Genomic DNA, 21,302 nt, shown 5'->3' on the forward strand with positions numbered 1-21,302 from the left:
TCTAGTCCTGTTTTCCAAATAGTGGTCTTAAACTAGTTTTCATTTGGACTAGGGGGGGTGTTGGTCCAAATGAAAATCAGTTTAGCACAAAACTAGTCCTGTTTTCATACGCCAAATAGTGGCCTTAAACTAGTTTACATTTGGACTAAGGGGGGTGTTGGTCCAAATGAAAATCAGTTTAGCAAAAAACTGGGCTAGGTGCTAAATGGGCTAGGACTGGTCATGGTCGAGTTTTGTATAGTTTGTCAAACTGACCCTAAGTCTGACATGTTATGTGACAAGACCTGAGTTGAAAAGATTAAAAGATTCCTCATCCACAAAAAGATTATCTCAAAATTTTTGAGGATGAAATAAAAAAAGATAAAAAGGGTCGAGCTAAGTTGAGAAGAGGCATGAAGAAAGCAATGACGGGTTTTTGGCTCACCCTAGTTAAATGAAATAATAGTTTTTTCAAATTATTAATTATTATGTAACAAAAGTTAAAAAATAATTTAATAACTATTATCAATTTAAATATAAGATAAAAAATATTTCAATTTTTGTAACAAGTGGAGATCAAATCTAGGGTGGGCTATAATTTGAAGGAGATTTTTTTTTAAAAAAAGCCATTTTTTAGAAAATTATTAGCAAAAACAAACTTTATAATAAATAATTAGCAAAATCGATTATTTTTGGTAGGATGACCAAAAAAAAGTCTATCTTACAAAATTTGATAGGCTACTAGTTCCGTGTGTTTAGGATTCGCTAATCATCTTCTTCTAAGCATAATTCAGAAAACACTCCGTACTAATAGTCTCGCGAGTTTTCTACAGTATCACATAACGAATAAAATCACATTTACTTTCTCTTTCCTAACACTCATTGGCTAAAATCTCCTTCCTTTCGATCCTCCTTTGTCTTCGTAGCTTTCTTGATCTCATTTGGGCGCCTGAGGATCAATCGGGTCCGGAACGGACAGAGCTCGCTCACACTTCTACTTCTGCACCACCTCCTTGCACCCTCGGCCATTGCGGTCAGCAGCCGTAGCCTCATGCGTTAAATTAGCATATAAAAATGTGCAAACTGGACCGAATAGGGGAAGGCGACACCGCTCGCCTCGCAGGCTCAATTGCAGACCGCAAGTGCCAAAGCTTAGCATTAGGGTCATCAAGCAACGACGTGATCTTCACCGAAATCTTTCCGTGAACCCGATGAACTAGCGGCGACGAATCCTGATACCAAGCTCAGGCCCCCTTCGTCAATCTAAGGGCTTTGGTGTGGTTCCCGCGTCGGAGGGCAGTTAGGGCTTTGGGGGTTGGATTCCGCTTCTGCTCCAATCTGAGCCAACCAGTTTTAGGAAAGTAAATGTGTTTTCGATTTGGGTTGTGTTTAGGGGAGATTAGCAAATGCTAAACACACTAGTTGTATGATTTCAATACCAAATTTTGTAAATTCGAACCTCTTTTTGACCGGTTCTGAGTGAGCCTGCTAAAAAGAAGTATATTTTACTAATTATTCAGCAAAAAGATTATTTTTATTAATTATTTTTAAAAAATGGTCTTTTTTTTTTAAAAAGTTTCCTTAATTTGAACGGTAAAACGGTGACCATGCCGATCTGGGACAACTTCTGAAAACAAATATGACCCGGGGGCATATAGAGAAAAATCCCAGCACATAAATACCCAGTTTGCGGCATTCGGCAATAGCCAAAACCCAAAACCCTAGCCATCTCTAAAACCCTCGACTTTCCATTCTCTCTCCCACAAATCCAGACCTTTAACCCGAATTCAAAGACGATGCGAGGCCCTAATCAAAGGAAGAAAACTCGAAAGCAAACCCTAGTCTCAGATACCCACGAAATCGAGCTCCTCAACTCGTGGATCGAGTCCCAAAAGCCAAGCTCCGGTTCAAACCCGCTGTCGATCCCTCCGCCGCCCGATAGGTCCCCAGTTGGCCGTATCTCCGACGGGAATTACTCGGCCTATGCGGGATGCAGGCTTTTCTCGCAGCTGCCGATCTCGAAGAAGACGAAAGATGGATTGGGGAAGAAGTATAAGGTGATGAGCGAGATACAGCGAGCTTCGCTGCCTCATTCGCTCTGTGGACGAGATGTGCTCGGCGCAGCGAAGACTGGATCAGGAAAAACCCTTGCTTTCGTGATCCCGGTACGATCATCCCTAGTTTCGTATTTCATAACTCTGTACGTGTTGTATTTTCACTTCAGTACCCCCAAAGTTTCACCCTTTTTTCTTAATTATTTTGATACCCTGAATTCTAGTTTGACAACTTCTATAGCCCGAAGTCCAAAAAAGTTGAGGTTGATCTTGTTCAAGATTATCAATATAGAAAAGTGAACACAGAACAAATTTTAGTTTTTTGAGTTTGGGTAAGGTGAGAAACAAAGATAGGGCTTTGGGGTATCAAATCGTTAAAAATTAAGTCGGGCACTGTGAAAAGTTTGGGATATAAAATTGTCGAAATAGAACTTCAGGGTCTCGAAGTTGGAAAGGGGTGAACCGTTGGAGTATTGCAGCGTCTATTAAATAAAAAAATAAATGATATGTGGAATTTAATTTGAATCCCCTGACATGCATTAGAAGTTCCCTAAAGCTGTTTAAAAACTAATTAGTAACTGATATAGTTCAAGGGTTTTCTTTTTTTTTTACTTAAATAGTTGAATGTTTTTCTTGAGAACTGGGTATCATAATTTCTTTGATATCTCCTTGGTTGATTTATTTAAAGTTCGGGAGAACATATCCATAGAATCATGTGAGTGTTTCTATAGTGTAAAATGTTGTGATTGTTGGTGGATTCTATTATAGGGATCCTTATTACTAGAAACAATAATGAAAAAGGCTTCTCCTTTTGAGAGGAACTGTCATGGATATGTAGTAGATGTTACACTTTAAAGAACCTAAGAAACCTGCGTCCTGCATAGTAGCATTCTGTTGTAATTGAATTATGATAATTATGTATTATGCTTGTGAATTTGCTTTTGGACATGACGACGCAAAGAGTAAATGTCCCACATAACTTGTTCTGGTTATTGTTGAATTCTATTACAGAGACCAGTATTAGTAGACGTAAGAACATAAAGACACCTTCTGTCAAGAGGAGCGGTCTTGGAGCCTTAATTTGATATGGTGTATCCCAGTAGGAGTGTTACATTGAAGAATCCAAGAAAACTGATGCTGCATAATAGCGTTCTCTCATGGTCATATTTTGATAGTTAAGTCTGATGCATCAATTCCAATGCAATTAGTGAACCACTCATTTGAGTTGTGGAAGTTTGGAACAGCATAGAAGGCCCAAAAAAATTGATACCCAGTAAATAATTTTCTTATTCTATTACACCATAGGAAATCAACGTCTGTGGATGGTCAAGATCATTTAAAAATATACTGGGAGCCCCAAAGAGGTTTGTTCACGTTGACATAGATAATAGTTGACTCAAAGACCACAAGATTATCTGTTTGATAAATGCTTATGCCACCCAGAGGTTTAGGTCCAAATTTAAGTGTATTATTGGTCATGTTATTTTCATTCTCCAAATTTGTGGCTTATTTATGTATTATTGACATGTAGTCTATTTTATTAAATATATCAGGTTTACATTATGTTGAAGGATATAGTTGGAATAATTGCTTGTCCAGGTTATAGAGAAGTTATATAGAGAAAGATGGGGTCCAGAAGATGGGGTTGGGAGCGTTATTATATCCCCGACAAAGGAATTAGCAGGACAGATTTTTGAGGAGGTGAATATTGTAGGAAAATACCATAGTTTGAGTGCAGGCCTTTTAATTGGTGGGCGTAAAGATGTGGACGCAGAGAAGGAATGTGTCAATAGTCTAAACATCTTGGTTTGTACTCCTGGTAGACTCCTGCAACACATGGATGAAACGCTTAATTTCGACTGCTCACAGCTCCAGGTCAATATATAAGCCTTTTTTTTGGCAAGCTTAACAAATGAATATAAAACACTGTATATAACACCGTTGTTCTGGTTAGGAGACAGGTTTTGGTTCTGGATGAGGCAGATAGAATTCTTGATCAAGGTTTCCGAGTGGCTCTGGATGCAATTATCTCTCAGCTCCCGAAGCGGAGACAAACCTTGCTCTTCTCTGCTACCCAGTCAAAGTCAGTGAAGGATCTAGCAAGGCTCAGTCTGAAGGACCCGGAATACATCAACGTGCATGCTGAGTCTACAACCGCCACACCTGAACGTTTGAGACAAATAGCCATGGAAGTTCCACTTGATCAGAAACTTAGTATGCTCTGGAGTTTCATCAGAACGCATCTCCATTCAAAGATCATTGTTTTCCTTTCAACCTGCAAGCAGGTATTCTTTTGTTTATACCTCTTCCTGATATCTTGTTGCCAGCATATAGACACTGTCACTGATATTTAAGTGCAAATGACCAAGCGTCACAGGCTTAATATGCAATGCATTTCTCTTTTTTTCTCTCTGCTGCTTAAACCAATTTACCTTCCCTTTATTTACTGTAGAGGAGTATGGCGTCTAACCAGTTAGAGTCAAATCGTTATTTGACCTAAGTCTCATGTAGATCGAGATTAAGATGATGAAAGCTCTGGCATTTTGCATTGTCTTCCTCTCTAGGTTGCATAGGTATGGGTTCGGGTGTGATAATGGGTGCGGAACACGACAAATTTGTGAAAGATAGGATACGGGGACACGGAATATAGATACACTACTATCATAATAATATATAAACTACACCTACTATATAACTAGTACCCGTAATAAGTAATACATATAGTACTACTACATTTAAATTAGTATATAAATATCTGAGAAAAATTGGTATGCTGGACCAATCACAAAAAGCTATGCTGGGTATGGGTGACCATAATCCCCTCCACTTATTCAAATAGTCTGCATAATCCTCATGTACTCCTCAACCCAAAATGAATGGTCTCTCTCATCTTGAATGAGTGGAGGGATAAAATCCACCTGACCAATGCAACAAATGTCGCTTGTACAGAAAAACCTATTTTCAAACAAGTCGTGATATACTATCTAATGGTAGTGTTTAGTGAGTTCTGGGTTGTTTGGTCGTTGTGATTAGGGTTATTTTCTGTTGTGTATGTTGGTTTTGTAAGTGCTTTCTGATGTGGTGGTTTTTATTTTGTCGGTTTTGTAGTTTTGTCCATTCTCAAATGAAACAAAACCCTTCGAAACATTTCTTTTGTATTATCAAAAAGACAAAAAACTCAAAACTCCAACTTCAAAGCTACCATATGCTATCCATGTGTTATCCAGAAAAGGCAAAAGCCAATGAAGACAAACCTAGTCACATGGTCAAACATCCCTCACATTACCGCCATGTGTTAGTTATGTCACGTTCCATGAACACAATAAAAAAAGAAAATGAATAAGAGAGAGAGAGAGAGAGAGAGAGAGAGAGAGAGAGAGAGAGAGAGAGAGAGAGAGAGAGCAGAGAAGAGATTCTTTAACCTGCTATCCTCAAAGCCATTAACGGGTCTGCTTGTTGTGGTGTTTGGGTGTGCGTAATACTAGCTGAGGCTACTATAGTATTACGTCAACTACTTTGTTCGGTAGTGCAAGGAGTTGGGTGATGTGGCCACCCAAAAACCCAGCTGGCAGACCTATTGCAATTCCCTCCATCCCAAGCCGTTTTAGCTGTGTTCCTGTAGCTGTCAGATACAGGTAGGGTACCTGTTTTTTGAATCACTGTAGCAAACATGCGGTTTACAATAAAGTATCCAAACAGACCCTAAAGCCAGTTATGGGTTATGAGGTATCAAAATCAGACCGATCACCAAATAGATCACTTTTTCCAATCTTAGACCTCTTCTCACTTGCGGAAAACTTTCAGCTCCGTGTCCCTGACATTTAGGTGCAGAACCGCACCCAAAACGTACCCGACACGGGTACGACAGCAAGTTTGGCTTGTCCAAGTGCCATAGCTTCCTCTTATACTTTTAACACTGTTATGTTCATCACAATATTCAAAAGAGAGTTCCTTTAGTTTCTTCTCACAGCTTTCTGAGCGGTGTATTAGTATAATAAACTTCAATTAGAGTTTGTTAAATTTCATTATGAGAACAAGCAGCATGAAGTTCCCATCAGAGTGGGGTTTCAATGGACCATGATTCACTATCTGGAAATATCCACAGAAGGACGAACCAACTTTTGCTAAAGGCTGCCAAGAAGAGGCAAGCTAAATTCTGTTCTGCATATTTCACTAACATGGGAACTATCAACAATTGATGCTCCTTGATGGAAAACCTACCATGCTTATAATGAGTTCAGATGTATGCAACTAGGGACTGAGGAGCAACCTCTCAAATGCCCGTTGAGTGGAGTACTCTGGCAGCTTGCTGGTTGTATCGCATTCACCTCAGGCCAAACAAGCCCACGAGCCAAATGGAATCACATCCCAATTATCTCAGATATGCTATTCTTCTTCTATTTCTTAAGTGCATAAGTTGGAATTTTGTGCATTTCATCTCTTTTGCTTGTTATAACTCGAGATGAATGCAATCCGGTGAATGAAGCCGGTTAGTTTCTATATCAAGTTGCTTCTTAGTGTGAGGATCTTTTGTTTGGTTGCATTTTCTTTAGTGTGTGAACTTGGACGTCATTACTAATGGATCTTTATGCATATAAATTACATCATTTTACGATTCTTGAATATAGATTGTATAGCTTGCCCATATTTAGGGAATTAGGGGAATAGGACAATGATAAATAGTAGTGACCGATACCATTCATCCTGTTCTGCGGAATTTTGTTTGTGTTAAATTGCTGATTATATAGTTTATTTTAGTGCATGTAGTTATTATTCTTAATCCATCTAGATTTCGCATCCTCTGATCATCATAAACCATCTGGATTGCCATTCTTTGATATGTGTGTATACATGTTTACGAATGTCAGTCTATTTTAACCTCTTTCAAACTCTTAGAAGCAACTCTTTTGAATTTAATTATTGTGAAATGGTCATTATTTTTTACTATAGAAAGTTTATTTTTATTCTTGATGTTCCATACTATTTTTAAGCATTAAGAAGTATTAAATAGGATCTGTGACAGGTACATTTTCAGATCTACATGGATTTTGCTTTTTTTTTATTTCTTATTTTGCGTTAATGTGTTTATTCCCACTTTTCGTTGATGTGTCTTGCATTGTGCCTATTCTATTCCCATAGGTTAAATTTGTCTATGAGGCTTTCAAGAAATTGCGTCCTGGAATTCCTTTGATGTGCCTGCATGGTAAGATGAAGCAAGAAGTAAGGATGGCAGTATACATGCAATTCTGTGAAAAAACCTCAGTTCTTTTTTCAACTGATGTGGCTTCTCGTGGACTTGATTTTCCAGCAGTTGATTGGGTGGTACAGGTAAGTGGTGACACTATAAAACGTATTGCATTAAAATTGTTTATTTACTTTGTGTGTACTATATAGGTGGACTGCCCAGATGATATTGCGGCTTACATTCATCGAGTTGGTCGTACTGCACGTTTTTCTTCTGAAGGAAAATCGGTGTTATTTCTCGAGCCCTCAGAGATAAAAATGCTCACGAAATTGCAAGGCGCTGAGCCTAAGATACCTATACATCTAAGAAAGGTATATTCTGTCTTTACCTTTTCAGTTTGATAACAAGTATGCATTGAACTTATGGAGAATTTTGTTGGTTAAGAGGATTTATTCATAAACCCTATTGAAAATACCAAATAATAAAGTGTATGCAGTTACTTGATTCTCTAGGATTTTGAGATCTGCTATGGAGATAACAGTAGAAATATTGCAAAACCAAGTCCTCTTGTTCAAATATTCAGGTCCACGTGTACTTGTGCGTGAATGCTCTTGTTAAGGGAATGGTTTTTTTCAATAATTTTTTATTTCAAAAATTGGAACTTGCGATACGGAGCCTCCAGTTAGCAGCACTGCATGGTATGCTCATTTGGACTTAAGAGGATTTTGTATAATGTTCATATTTGATGGATAATTCGACTTTTTGTTCGTGTGGAGAGCACTGCAATCCTCTTGCTACTCTTATGTCACTTTACTAAATAGAAGTTTTCTCACAGAAAGATTATGAGATCCCACGGATTTCTTACATACCATATGCTGACTGTTATTTTGCAGGCAGATGCCAAAAAGACAGAAAAAATTTCAGGATTACTGTCATCATTGTTGGTCAAGTACCCTAATTTGCAGCAGCTAGCTAAAAGAGCATTCATCACATATCTCAAGTCTTTGCATAAAAAAAGTGACAAGGAGGTCTTTGATTTACCGAAACTTCCTATTGAAGAGTATGGTGCATCATTGGGCCTACCAATGACTCCGAGAATCCGCTTCATAAGCAAGAAAAAGGGCAAGGAAGAAGAACCTATGGAAACCACAATGCATATTGAAAATGGCCTTGATGACAGTTCAGAAATCTTGCAAAGAACAAAACAGAAAAAAGATAAACCTAAGCAAGAGGCCGAAGAAGACGTTTTTGTGCCAAAAGAGACCTCTCTAGAGGTGGAAGGAAATGGAGCTTCTGTGTATGTTAATAGCCTTTTTTAAAAAAATTAACTATTGGGTTGAGTTGGACTATCTTTTTGCGCTTTTTTTTTATTTATTGCTAGAAGTTTTTGCAGTTTGGGAACAAGGATTTTGAAAAAGAAGAAACTGAAGATCAATGTTCACAGGCCAGTTGGCTCAAGGGTGAAGTATGATGATGAGGGAAATGTTATCCCTCCTCTGGCTGCATTGGGTGATACTGAAAGCAGGGATGATGTGCTTCAACCTGAAAAAGGTTATTGGGGAGTTATTTCCTCTTCCTCACTTTTTTATATATTTTGCCTAATTTTAGTAGAACTTAGTAAATTGCCGATAGCCTGCTGCATACTTTAAAATGCCTGGAAGTTGAAAGTTCCCACCTGACTTGATGAATGTACAGGAATGGGCATTAGTTAGGACTGAATATTGGAATTACAAGGTTAACACAAAGGATAACCTAATGAAAAAACTATCTAAATAAATAGATTGGGGCATGCACAGCAGAGAGAAGGGTTAAAAACCGAAACTGAGGAAACCATCATATGCGAGTATCATAAGGTTTATGTAGTTTGTACCGCAAGTACTAGCTTCATTTGGCTTTACGTTCATTCTTATCTTGCATGCTATAATCTTGATTCCATTGTCATTGAAAACGTTCAGTATATGTTCAGTATCATCTTTTGAGTTAATAAATTGCTTTGGTTTACACTTCACTTCGAACCTCTCTTAAATGTATGTTTTTATTACAGTGAAAGAAAGGTATAAAAAACTGCGACAGGAGATGGACCTGCGAGATAAGGAGGACAAGGTTTTGCTTAGGCAGCGCCTACGTGAAAAAAGAACCAAGGAGAAGATGAAGTTGAAGAGATGGAGGGAAGAAGAACAAGATGAGGAGGATGCTTCAGACCAGGATGAAGAGGCTAAAAGTAATGTTACCAAGAGATCGAAGATATATTTCAACAATGATAGTGATGATGACAAGCAAGATCAGGAGGCAAAGGACATGGGTCCCATTCCGGATTCTGTATCTGTTACAGAGCAGGAAGCGCTCGCTCTCAAATTGTTGAGTTCCATGCACTCATGAACTTAAAGGATAATTTCATATATTTTGATTGTTCTGAGAGCAGAAGAAAATTTTGTAATTGTAGGAATTATCGTGAAATGTATTTTATTGTGTCCTGATACTTTATGAAATGGAATTCAGAAGATTATAGATGGTACAGTAGGTTGAGGCTTAATGATACCTACCTGCACGCTTGTTCTGGTCTTCAATGGGTAATAATTTCAATCCCTTCCCTGATTGAAGTTGCGTGTTAAATATAGTTCTCTTTGATGTCTGTCAACTAAAAAGACAATGAAAACTACCTTTATTATCTGAGCCCTTAAGGGATGGTCGGAGTATTAACAATGTTTGTGGTATCGGTGATGATGGCAATCAATGGAGACGTTGCATTATACCCTAGGTGTTTCTTGACCTTAATCAAACATTGGATTCTCCTGCTTTGAATCCAACTATATAAAACCCAACACCACCAAACTTCAAAAGACTATATATAACCTACACCGCTCCTCAGCAACCTGAAAATGGATGCAAAACTTGAATCCAACTATATATAACCCAACACCACCAAACTTCAAAAGACTATATATAACCTACACCGCTCCTCAGCATCCTGAAAATGGATGCAAAACTTGGACATCAGTATTAGTCCTGGATGACTTCCTCTTTCTGGAATATAAGCGTTTTAGAAGAACAACGTAAAATAGCTAACCACAGTATTTGGAAAGCAAATTTTAACAAAATTACAAGAAACATCCAAGAAATAAAACTGTTACTCAGCATAGCAAACTCTACTGGATGGGTCACTACAAGCACAATAATCATAGATAAAATAGATTCCCTCAAGTGAAGTTCAAGCAGTCTCAAACAAGAAGAAAACAAAGACTTCATCAACCCTTTGAATTGTGATTCGGGATGAAATGCCACCCAAATCCAGAGAGCTGGTTCTCTCAGAAACTTGTTGAGTCTCAGCAGTTGACCGGACAAAAAGTCACAACCGCTAAGTTACAAGAAATTCCTTTCTCAAGGTTCACCACCCAACGAGCCAATGGTGATGCCTTTCAAGTGAGGAGCCAGTCTTTCTAGAGAGCCAACAGAACAATCACTGCAGAGATGTAGAAATTAGTTGCATAATAAGGATACGAGTAATCCAGAAAAAAGAATATTATGAAAAACAAAAATACAAGATTAAGCAACAAATCATATCATATCATATCATATCATATCATACTACTTATAAAAGAACGAGTTTAAGAAAAACTTTTCATGGTCAATTTTACCCTTAACCTTTTTGGATATTACATTCTAATATTATCCTAATATATTCAAATAATTTAAACATAAATGTTTGCGGAGAAAGTTGCTATTTCCATTGTTATCGAATCTATTACAACTTTAGTCGTTACAATAAACTGGTCAATTTTACCCTTAACCTTTTTGGATATTACATTCTAATATTATCCTAATATATTCAAATAATTTAAGGGGCTGTTTGGTTGCACATTTTTTGAGAAAAATTTTCTCAAAACATCTGACAATGGCAAATTTGTAATTAAAAATTTTCCAGAGATTTCAGTAAATTGTGTTTGGTTCAACAAAAAATTTACAGAAATATTTTCTATAAAATATCAAAACCTACTAAATAAAAAATTTACAGAAATATTTTCTATAAAATATCAAAACCTACTAAATTTTACAAAAAGCAATTTCCTCTCAAAATGAGAGGAAATCACCAGAAATCTAACACATACCATATTTAATTAAAAACCTACCAAATCTTATTATTTTCTATAAAGTTATGAGCTATTTTCTTGTTTTGAACCAAACAATCAAAGTACAAAAAACAAGAAAATTGGTACTTTTTGATTTCTCAAAACTTTTCCTATAATTTTTTTAAGAAATACAAGGAAATCATATTTTAGGTGGAAAACATTTCCTATAATTTCTAGAAATTGAACCAAACACCCCCTAAACGTAAAATCTTTAACTAAAATTTAATATTAAAAGAGATAAAATAGTGGAACTAATTTTCTATCCTATTAAAAGACGATATGTATCCAATTAATTCTATCTTCCTAAGAATTCTCATTAAATTAAAACTATTCATATCCATTACTAAAAAATTCTTATTCATAAAAAAGTAGAAAACTCTGATAAACAAATTATTGTAATTCTAAACAAGTTCTAACCATCCACAATTACAAAAATCTAAAAAATTGTCATTGTCCCTCCTTCATGTTTTAAAAAGTTAATTTTAATAAACCTCTCACAAATTTAAATTTAGCACTAAACTCCTAAAATATCTGCAATTCTCATTAAATCCTTAGAAAGTTTGATAATTTCAGGAAACACCCAAAATATTTTGAATTTTTGCACTTAACTTCCAAAATGGCGTTGCCTTAAAATTTCACATTGGCTAAAATTAACCCTCATAGATAGTATGTACCTCTCAAATCGATCTTATTTGCAAGTTAGCCCATAAATTGATAAACAACCCAAAAAATAGAAAAAATTACAAATAGCTACTAAAAATTCTAAAATTACAAATAATACTCGGATTATTTTGAAAGCTATAAAAATAAACATATAGGCCCCTTAAAAATTGAAATTGCAAAAAACCCTTGAAAATCTTCAAATAAAAAAAATACTCTTGAAGTTCTAAAATTATGAATAACACAAAAAAAAATTCATAAATTACACAAACCTTTTTAAAAATCTAAAAAATGCAAACAAACCCCCTTTAAAAATAAAAAATTCTAAAAAACCCAAAAAATTCAAAAATTCAAACAAACATACAAAAAATGTGAAATTAAAAAACCACATAAAAGTAAAATATGACAAATGACATCCTAAAAAAGTTAAAATTGCAAACTGCCCCATAAACATCTTAAAAATTATAAATTAACCCTTTAAGTTAGAAAATTACAAAGACCCTTAAAAGATTATAACAACCTAAAAATATAAAAGGTATAAACAATCCTCTGAAAAATTAAAAATTAGAAACAAACCCCTCTAAAACCTAAAAATTACAACCACCTCTTGAAAATCCAATTAAATACAAATAAGCCTCTGAAAGGATCTGAAAATTATAAATAACCGTTATTTTGGATTTTGCTAAAAAATGTTGGGGCTTAAGTAAAAAAACATAAAACTTATTGGGTTATTAGTGTACTTTGGTCATTTGACTACACATGAATTAATGATGTTAATTTTGAGGATTTTCTGCTAAAAAGTCTTGGGCATTTAGTAAGTGTTTTAAAAATATTTAAGATTTAGTTCTAAATTATAAAATTATTGTTGGTTTGGTGAGATTTACCTTTATGTCAACTTTGAGGGTCTCATGAAATTGCAAAGAAAACCCTTAGAAAATCTAAAAATGTGAAAAACACTCTTATCATTCAAAAGTAATAAATGATCCATAAAAATGCAAAAATTACAAAAAAAATCCAATAAAAATCAAATATGAAAAATAGCATCCTAAAAAAATTAAATTGTAAACAGCCCCTTAAAAATCTAAAAAATCATAAACAAACTCTTTAAATTAGAAAATTGCAAAGAACCTTCAAGAAAATTACCAAAAAACCCAAAAAATATGAAAAGTACAAACAACCCCTAAAAAGTCTTTAATTAGAAGCAAATCTCCTAAAAATCTAAAAGTTGTAATCAACCTCTTGAAAATTTCAATAATTATGAAAACCAGATGTTTGGGGAGCGGGGCGGGGTGCAAAAAAATATTTAGGTTAAGTGAAAAAAATATAAACTTATAGGCTTATAAGGGCAACAATGTTTAGCTTTTAGGATATAGAATGAGAAGAGTTCATGGGGATTTCTTAAATTTTCAAACTTGAAGGAGATTATCTATAATAAGCTCAAATCTGAGTGGTTTCTCAAATTAAAATAGTTGAGGGGGTTTTCATAGACAATCCCTATAATTGAGGGAGGTTAAATGAGGAAACTTCAAGTGATTATCTCAAAGTTTCATAGTTTGGGGGGGTGTTATCTACAATATGCTTAAACTTGAGGGGGTTTCCTCATATAAAATATTTGAGGGGTTTTTTTCTGAAATTATTCTATTATTTTTAGAGGTAAAATCTCATTAAGTAGTGATTATAAGAAACCCCTTTATCAAAAAGCCTCCTTAACTTTGAGATTTTATCAGAAAATTCCCCTAAAATTATCGCTTTTAGAGTAGTTTCCTAATAAAATATCAAAGTTAAATGGATTTTCCGATAACCCCTAAATTTTAGTGGATTCTATGATATTTTTGAAGTTATGCGGGATTATCTAATTATCATCCAAAGTTAACGGGGTTTTTTTGTTGATATTTAGTGTTTAAAATATTATACTTTATTTGCATGAGATATATTGGTTGTTTAATAAATTAGTATATCAAATAGGAAAGATGCAACATTTTACTCTAAGCGACCAACTCAGTGCAAAAAGGTTTTGTTTTTAAAAAAAAATTATAACTGAAAAAGGCAGTTTGAAAGGTGAAATCTTTGATACTTAGGCCTTTGAAATGTTCAATATGTATATTAAGTAAAATGAATTATGTATATAAATTTATTCAAGTAAGGGCTCTTAATTTAAAACTAAATTCTAATTTAATGCATTTTATTTTAAATATTTTATATTTCTAATATTATACTTTATAGACACACGCGAAAAGTGATATAAATTTCTTTTAGCCATATTAAAATTCCTCTGATGTTTTAATCATGAGGTTTTCAATATATATCATTTTAAAATATTTAGGGTATTTGCCAATTGCTAGTCTTTGAGATGTTCAATAGGTATGTTAATTAAAAATAATTATGTGAGTAAAACTACTTAAATATGTGTTCTTTAAGTTTTTTAATTATGAGATATTCAATATATATCATTTCAAAAGATTTAGGGTCTTCGACACTTGCAATTATTTTAACAAACTTAAATTAGAATACATCTCATCAGAATAACATTAGCCATTAGGTGCTAAGAAATAGAGATGAGTCCTGAAAGAATGTGTAACTGAGACAGTTGAGCTAAAAAAAGTTCTGAATTACAAGAGAAATCAAATGAGATGGAGAAGGATCTTTAAATAAATAAATATTTCATTCTCATTAAAAAATAAACATAATTTAAAGAAAAGAGTAAATCTCCAATTATATGATATAGTCAAAGTTAGTTATAAGGAAATTTTATGTCTCAAAAAATAACAAGTTACTCTACTAAGAAATACATACATACTAGCATGAAATCTATTAATTAGTCATTTTCATAGCTTGCTTGGACAATCCAGAACATAAACATACAGAATATAATAATATTACATTGGAAAAATTCTCATAATTAAGATCCATGGTTACTGGTATATGATCTTTTCTTAAGAGTCTATTAATCTCATGAGATATCACATTAAAGTGGAAAGTAATTATTAAAATTGTAAAGGGTATAAAATACTGTGAATTCATGCAAATTATAAAATGAAAACATAGTATTGCGATGAGAATGAAATTATTTAAATTGTACTTAATGTGAATTGACCATGTAATTTTGACTTTGGTTATAGCAATTTTGATACTGTTGATTAACTATATACGTATAGAGACATAAATTATTTTTCATTTTCACGTGAAATTAAAAGAAATATTTCACAACCGAGTGAAGTAAGAAAATAGAAAAAAGGATAAGGACATTGAACCACGTGCAATGCACGTGCATCCAATCTAGTTAATTAATATCCCCAAGTAGACATTAGTACGTCTCTTCAATGAGAAGTCAGTGTTGACAAAGCCGCACCTAGCAGCTCCGAGGGAATTTTGCAACTCAATATTTTTATTTATTCTTAGTTATATATTTTGCAAAGAGGGAATTTAAGGAAAAAACACAATATTTACATCATATGTATCTTATACAAAAGTCTTGGCAGCTATCCAAAAATCAGTACATGATTTCCATGACATAATTCAAATTGCTCACCTCTTGTCTAATCCATAGATCAGGATCACATATCTCACGTCAATGAACATTGTGCAACAGCATAATAAAGGTAAATGCCAAAGAACATTGATTAAAAAAAATATTTGACACTGAACCTGGATTTGATATAAATTGGAACTCCGGAATACTCAAGAACGAAACTCAAGAGCGGAGCATTAGCTCACACGTTCAAGAAGTGTATCATCCAGCTTGAAAATTTCTTCCCTACTAGGTTGATTAGACTATTAGGTCAAGTTCAAGGGTATCAACCTACTTATCAATTTCTTCCCTACTAGGGAGTATGGAAGGTCTCCTCAACTACAATCCTAAAGGAGAGAGGTTTATGTGATGTTAAAAGTCGTCTTGAGAGGAATAAACCAAAGAATATTGAAAAAGGTGACTAAAGGGAGAACCGAAATGTGGTTGCGTACCTATAAAGTGATAGGTAACAAATAGAAATTTGGGTCTGTACGTAGATTCGCCTTGAAAGACAAATCACGATTCGGGACTATACCCATCAAATATAAATCTCACTCTGGGAAGGTTCTCCATGAAAGAGTCAAAGACAAATCAGATTTCAGGACTATACCCATCAAATGTATTCGAGCGCTTTATTGATAAGCATACTGGTCTGTAACATCAAAAAATTGAAATATGAAGTCTCATGTAACAGTACTATACTACTCTAACAAATGAGTAGAGTCCCGGTTGAAGTTTACGTAAGTTGTCCGCAAAAAAATAAAAAATCCGTATCTAACATCAATGTATTGATGAAAATAGTCTGCAGGCCAAATTTGACTCTAAAACCAAACTCATCCAACAAACAAATGGTTCCTTAAAACATTCCAGACAACTAGTCATGCAAATTGGACATTTTCAGTGAGGATAATAAAATCATTTCCACTTTCCAGATGATAATGAATACGAGAAACTCACTGGTTGATCAAATAATTTAGACATGTTTACCACACGACATGATGTACATGTTGTAATGAAAAAATATTTTCCATGAAAGGTAGACCTCAGTATAAATCTACAGGCAGCCTGGAGGTTGTTCGTTAACAGATTTAAAAGGTGGCATCTTCAAGGTAACTTGATTTGGTGCAAACATAGCAGGTTAACCATGAACTTAAACTTAAAGAATAGCATATCATCTAAATAAGCTTAAAGCTTTCACAAAGAAAATGACAACAACTCTGCTGATTGTTTATTTATTGCAGAGCAGCGGCAAAAAAGAAAAGAAAAAAATGAAGGGAAAATAAAAGAAACAGAAAGGATCACAGGCAAGATTGTTTTACCTGTTGTTGCTGATAGTTCCCATATCCTTGATATGCTGCATAAGCATACATGTTTGGATCTTGTGGTTGTTGGTACCCATATGCATCATAGCCTTGATTATACCCATAATAGTTATTGTTCCACTGGCTCTGATCCTGTTGTGACTGATAAAGAAGGGGTGAACAACCAATTTATGGCCCCTTTAGTTCACACAACTAGGTGGAGAGTACACATGACTACTAGAATTAAAAGCAAAACTCAACCTGTTTGTTCGGACTACGACCCCATGACAGCCGAATGTTTTGACCGCCTAACAAAGTGCCGTTCAACTTATCTAAGGCCTCCTGGGCACAAGCTCTTGAAATCAAAAACATTTGAATACAGAATAAATTAGTATTATGGAAGAAGATTGTGTTTCAAGTAATGGTAATTCAAGCACAAATGTACATATAATTATTTTTAAGTTCAGAGGAAGCACAGACCTATTAGCAAACTGAACAAACCCGCAGCGCTTGCCTACAGGTATTTTTACATGCACCAAATCCCCATGAGCGCTAAAAACCTGACGCAAAACATCATCTGTAACATTAGGGTCCAGCCCACCAACAAATATCTGCAGAATGAAGTAATGTATCAGTATCATAAAGCTTAACTTTAAATAATTATATGTAAAAGTTAAATGATGAACCCACAGTTGTATTATTTGGATCATTCTCGGAGTCATTTCCTTGTGTACTCGGGTAAGAAGCTGCAAATAACATTACAGGTGAGTCACTATATATTGGGACACGAAAAAAATAAACATGTGTGGCTACATAGAGGCACTTGTAAATGTTTTCCAGGAGCCCTAAAACATGTAAAAAAAACAGTGACACAGAGGTGCATACTCTTGTTCTGAAATTCACAAAGCCATGTGCCAGGGAAAAAGTAAAGAAAGAGAAAAGACCATGGAAATTTCTCGGTAAATGAGATGTTGTATCTGATGGACATCTTATTAGTAAGCATCAGAACAGCGATGAAATATGTTGCATGGGTAGGGATGCGGGTGAGGACAAGGACGCCGGTACAGATACGGGACATGGAAAACCTATAAAATTTAGGATACACAGCTATATATACTTATTGAAATCAATAATATATATGAGATCAATATTGTCTTATATTACATAATATGAGGACTAAAGTCCCTATAACTTTTTTATGTTTCTTTTATCGAGTAGATTATAAATTGAGAACCTGCCCATTTTAGGACTAGATACCCAGATGATTGTTTAAAATCTACTTATGAACATGATATTGGCTGAAATGAACTTGATCCGAGTCCAACAAGTTCCAGAAATTGATATGAAGTGTAAGATATACGTCCAAGAAGCGTACCACGAGTGTTTTACACTAAAACATATATTGTATAATTGGGCTCATGTCTGCATAAATGTATGTATATATTCAAGAGTGTCCAAGGAGTCCCTGACAAGGACCCGGACACGGATACAGGAGCCAATATGAAGTGTCCAGGTAACCTAGGTGATGAAAAACCAATAGAGAATAGAACTTATATTCAAGTACCAAAATAACAAAGACAAAAGAAACCTTTGTAGAAGAACAATGAAGGTCATGAATATAATTAAATAGAATGCAGATGGAGATTCATGTATTACACTAATTCAACAAAAAGAAGGAAAGAAATCAATCTGATAATGTTGTTAGAATGCTCCTGAAGGCAGCTCAAGCAAGGATCTTAAATGTCGGATGAAAGTGCTCTTGAAGGAAGATCAAGGAAGAGGTTGCATGAGTAAGAAGAGGAAAAGGGTAGCATTGGGACAATCAAATAGAAAGAACTAGTGTGGTTGAAAAGTGACATCTTTAAATGCAAGCAGTTGGATAGTGTACCAGGGGTACAGCTACAGTTCTAATTTTGTAAAAATAGAAAAAGTTAACTTGGTAAAGATAAACAAGTTTTCTCACTTAACAAACTAAGAAGAAAAAAACTGTAAGAGCAGCATGCCACAGGATGTAACTCAAAAGGTTACAAAAGAAAAACCAAGGATTACATAATTTAACACACTGGCGTTACAAAGACCAAACTTACAGAAAAAATGAATCCCTTCTTAAGTTAGTTATGGTCCATAAAAAATTGCTCCAAGACAGCATGGATTACAATAAGCCTTCAATTATGGTAAACCAGTGATAAATGAATGGTCCTTATCAAATAAAAGATCTAGGAAAATGATCATATATCAAAAACAATTCCTTATACTAAATGTAAATAGATGTGTAATAAATGATTATAGGAAGCACAAATAAGACACATTCAGCTGAAAATATGAACCGGATTTGAACCTAAGAAAGCAGGAGGTGAAATAATATAAAAAAGTGACAAAAGGGAAAAGGAAATAAATACATAAAACCACACATTTGCTTACCCTTGGTGGGATTTTGCTGAGCGCCCATACTTTTTTTGGTTGTAGCTGGGCCTATCCGCATTGCCCTTGAAGAACAGTACATCCCGTCCATTTCAGTCATAGCACGTGTCTGCTCACTTAAATCTCCAAATCTAACAAAACCATAGCCTTTGGAGTGGCCAGTATTCCTATCGGTAACTATTTTAGCTCCCTTCACAGAAGGATAGAGACTTTTGAACGTCTCCTGCAACAAGTAATCTGTGACATCTGCAGCCAAATCTCCGACAAATATAGTATAGTCAGGACCATCATCTCCTCGCTTCTCACCAGCTGCGGCCCAATTTAGCCTGAAAGTTTGCTCAATATTAGGCATCAACTGACCATTATATGCCTGAAGAACATGTTCTGCAGCTGCCCTTGTTGCAAACTCAATAAAACCATAACCCTCGGATTGTTGAGTTTGTTTGTTGCGGATGATTTTCGACGAAACAAGCTGAAATTACAAGTCAGACAGATAAGAAACAGACAATATGAACTTAAAAGAAAAATAAATGGATCGCACCTGAAATTACAAATCAGAAGGCTTCTAAGGAACAGGAAAAAGAAAGAACATAGCCAACAAGTAATAAATTACATCCAACAAAAATAAGGGCATAGTGCTCTTCTGCTGCTTAGATAATTGTGCTGAATTAAAACTAGGAAATACAGAAGTGATTTTCAGTTTCATCACAGGCAGGTGAAGGTTTCACTAAATATATTAGAAAGTTGCACTGAACTTATACTGTAAGACAAAATGTTGGGTCCATAGAAACTCATAATTTATCATAGGATTACACTTTTTTGTCTTGTGGTATAAAAGTAGTATAATTCTTGTAGTCTAGTTGTCATTAGACCGCAACACTTTCATTTTTCAGTTATCTGGAAAGCCAATGTCAGTCATTCTACTCATTCACTCATTTTCTACAAATCCAATTTCCTACCAAACGCCCTTTTTTCACCCCACGGAGGGTCCCCCCATCCCAATGATCGTGCATTCATCAATATTACTAACAATTGGTTATTTATTACGGTCAACGGACAAATAAGAAAATCTTTAGCTATGCATCATGTAAATTAAAAACATCACAAATGAAGCACTCCCCTAATTTCACTAACCACAAAATCTAATTTGAACAACATTGCATATTATTCAACCATATTTCGCCAAATAAAACCAATTAATCACACAAAAAATCCACAAAAAAGGATCAACAGGTTATACTGCCAGTGGAAGACAAAGCAGCTGTGAGAAAATTCTCAATCCATCCAGTACTGCAAGTCCCATCACAAGAGTTCTGCATCTCGTCCGCCGAATGCCGGCTGAGCTGTGCGGTACTGGGACATGGGCTGCTGCATCGCCGGTGACTGAGGTGGCTGGGTCTGCGGCGCGCGGATTTGAAGAAGTGCTGGCTCCACATCGCTGAGGCGCTGGCCGCCTGTACTGTGCTTGCTGGTACTGTGAGAGGCGCGATGCCATCATCGGCGCCCACTGCTGCGGTGCGTCGGCCCATTTTATACTTGCTTGGCGGCGTTGCGCTGCTGTTGCTGGTCAATTGAGAGGGCCTCCTGCGCTGGTTGCATCATCTTGAGGACCCCTAACCCTAATGCTAAAAAGTAAGATTAAATTATGGGATAATAATAAGAGAGATGTTGAAAAAAAGGGTGGGTTTTGAGAAAACCCTAGCCCTAAAGGAAAAAAGAGGGAGAGGATTCAGGAGCGAGGAGATTATTTAAGAGAGAGCGCGATAGGAAGGGGGGAAGGAAATTCTTGTAAGAACCCAAACTGCATGACCCCCAACGACGCACCTCTTAATCTATGTTGGGCCCACAGAAAAGTTGGGCTGGCTTGTTGATTGGGTTACCAAGCGGGTTTTTTCTGAGTGCGGGAGGAAGAAATATATGGGTCAAGCATGATACTTTCGAGAGGGTATTTGAGTAACTTTCGCGTTTCTACCTGTAGGCTTGTTTGTTTGCATGAAAATAGTAAAGAAGTAACTGAAGTAGATGAAGTTTTTCATACTTTAAGCAAAAATTTATATTTGCTTCTCC

The 21,302-nt window shown here is 35.3% G+C and overlaps 2 protein-coding genes across 3 annotated transcripts; one reads left to right on the top strand and one right to left on the bottom strand.

Annotated features, from left to right (window-relative positions):
- On the top strand, positions 1,557-9,751 carry LOC109833543 (DEAD-box ATP-dependent RNA helicase 32). 2 transcript variants are annotated; one of them, XM_020401259.1, is made up of 8 exons: positions 1,557-2,144; positions 3,633-3,908; positions 3,995-4,318; positions 7,173-7,361; positions 7,428-7,589; positions 8,112-8,515; positions 8,603-8,769; positions 9,263-9,751. In XM_020401259.1, exons 1-8 carry the CDS (start codon positions 1,776-1,778, stop codon positions 9,595-9,597), a joined length of 2,226 nt encoding a protein of 741 aa, XP_020256848.1. In that variant the 5' UTR covers positions 1,557-1,775; the 3' UTR covers positions 9,598-9,751. The 2 variants fall into 2 exon arrangements, with proteins under 2 accessions (XP_020256848.1, XP_020256849.1); XM_020401260.1 differs by having other exon boundaries at positions 1,776-2,144; positions 8,612-8,769.
- On the bottom strand, positions 10,221-19,708 carry LOC109833544 (polyadenylate-binding protein RBP45-like). Its single transcript, XM_020401261.1, has 6 exons — positions 19,236-19,708; positions 17,505-17,560; positions 17,295-17,425; positions 17,076-17,169; positions 16,833-16,976; positions 10,221-10,678 (listed from the first exon to the last, which is right to left on the bottom strand). Exons 1-6 carry the CDS (start codon positions 19,585-19,587, stop codon positions 10,676-10,678), a joined length of 780 nt encoding a protein of 259 aa, XP_020256850.1. The 5' UTR covers positions 19,588-19,708; the 3' UTR covers positions 10,221-10,675.

The sequence above is a fragment of the Asparagus officinalis genome, chromosome 3, assembly GCF_001876935.1.
Source record: "Asparagus officinalis chromosome 3, Aspof.V1, whole genome shotgun sequence".
Taxonomy (NCBI): Eukaryota; Viridiplantae; Streptophyta; class Magnoliopsida; order Asparagales; family Asparagaceae; genus Asparagus; species Asparagus officinalis.

Excerpts from the sequence above, each read along its gene's own strand:
- LOC109833543 (XM_020401259.1), top strand. The coding sequence starts at position 1,776 with ATGCGAGGCCCTAATCAAAGGAAGAAAACTCGAAAGCAAACCCTAGTC. Across the intron at positions 2,145-3,632 it reads CCCTTGCTTTCGTGATCCCG|GTTATAGAGAAGTTATATAG; the intron begins GTACGATCATCC and ends TTGCTTGTCCAG. Across the intron at positions 3,909-3,994 it reads TCGACTGCTCACAGCTCCAG|GTTTTGGTTCTGGATGAGGC; the intron begins GTCAATATATAA and ends GTTAGGAGACAG.
- LOC109833544 (XM_020401261.1), bottom strand. The coding sequence starts at position 19,587 with ATGCCTAATATTGAGCAAACTTTCAGGCTAAATTGGGCCGCAGCTGGT. Across the intron at positions 17,426-17,504 it reads ATGATCCAAATAATACAACT|ATATTTGTTGGTGGGCTGGA; the intron begins GTGGGTTCATCA and ends TTCATTCTGCAG. Across the intron at positions 16,977-17,075 it reads GTCGTAGTCCGAACAAACAG|TCACAACAGGATCAGAGCCA; the intron begins GTTGAGTTTTGC and ends CTTCTTTATCAG.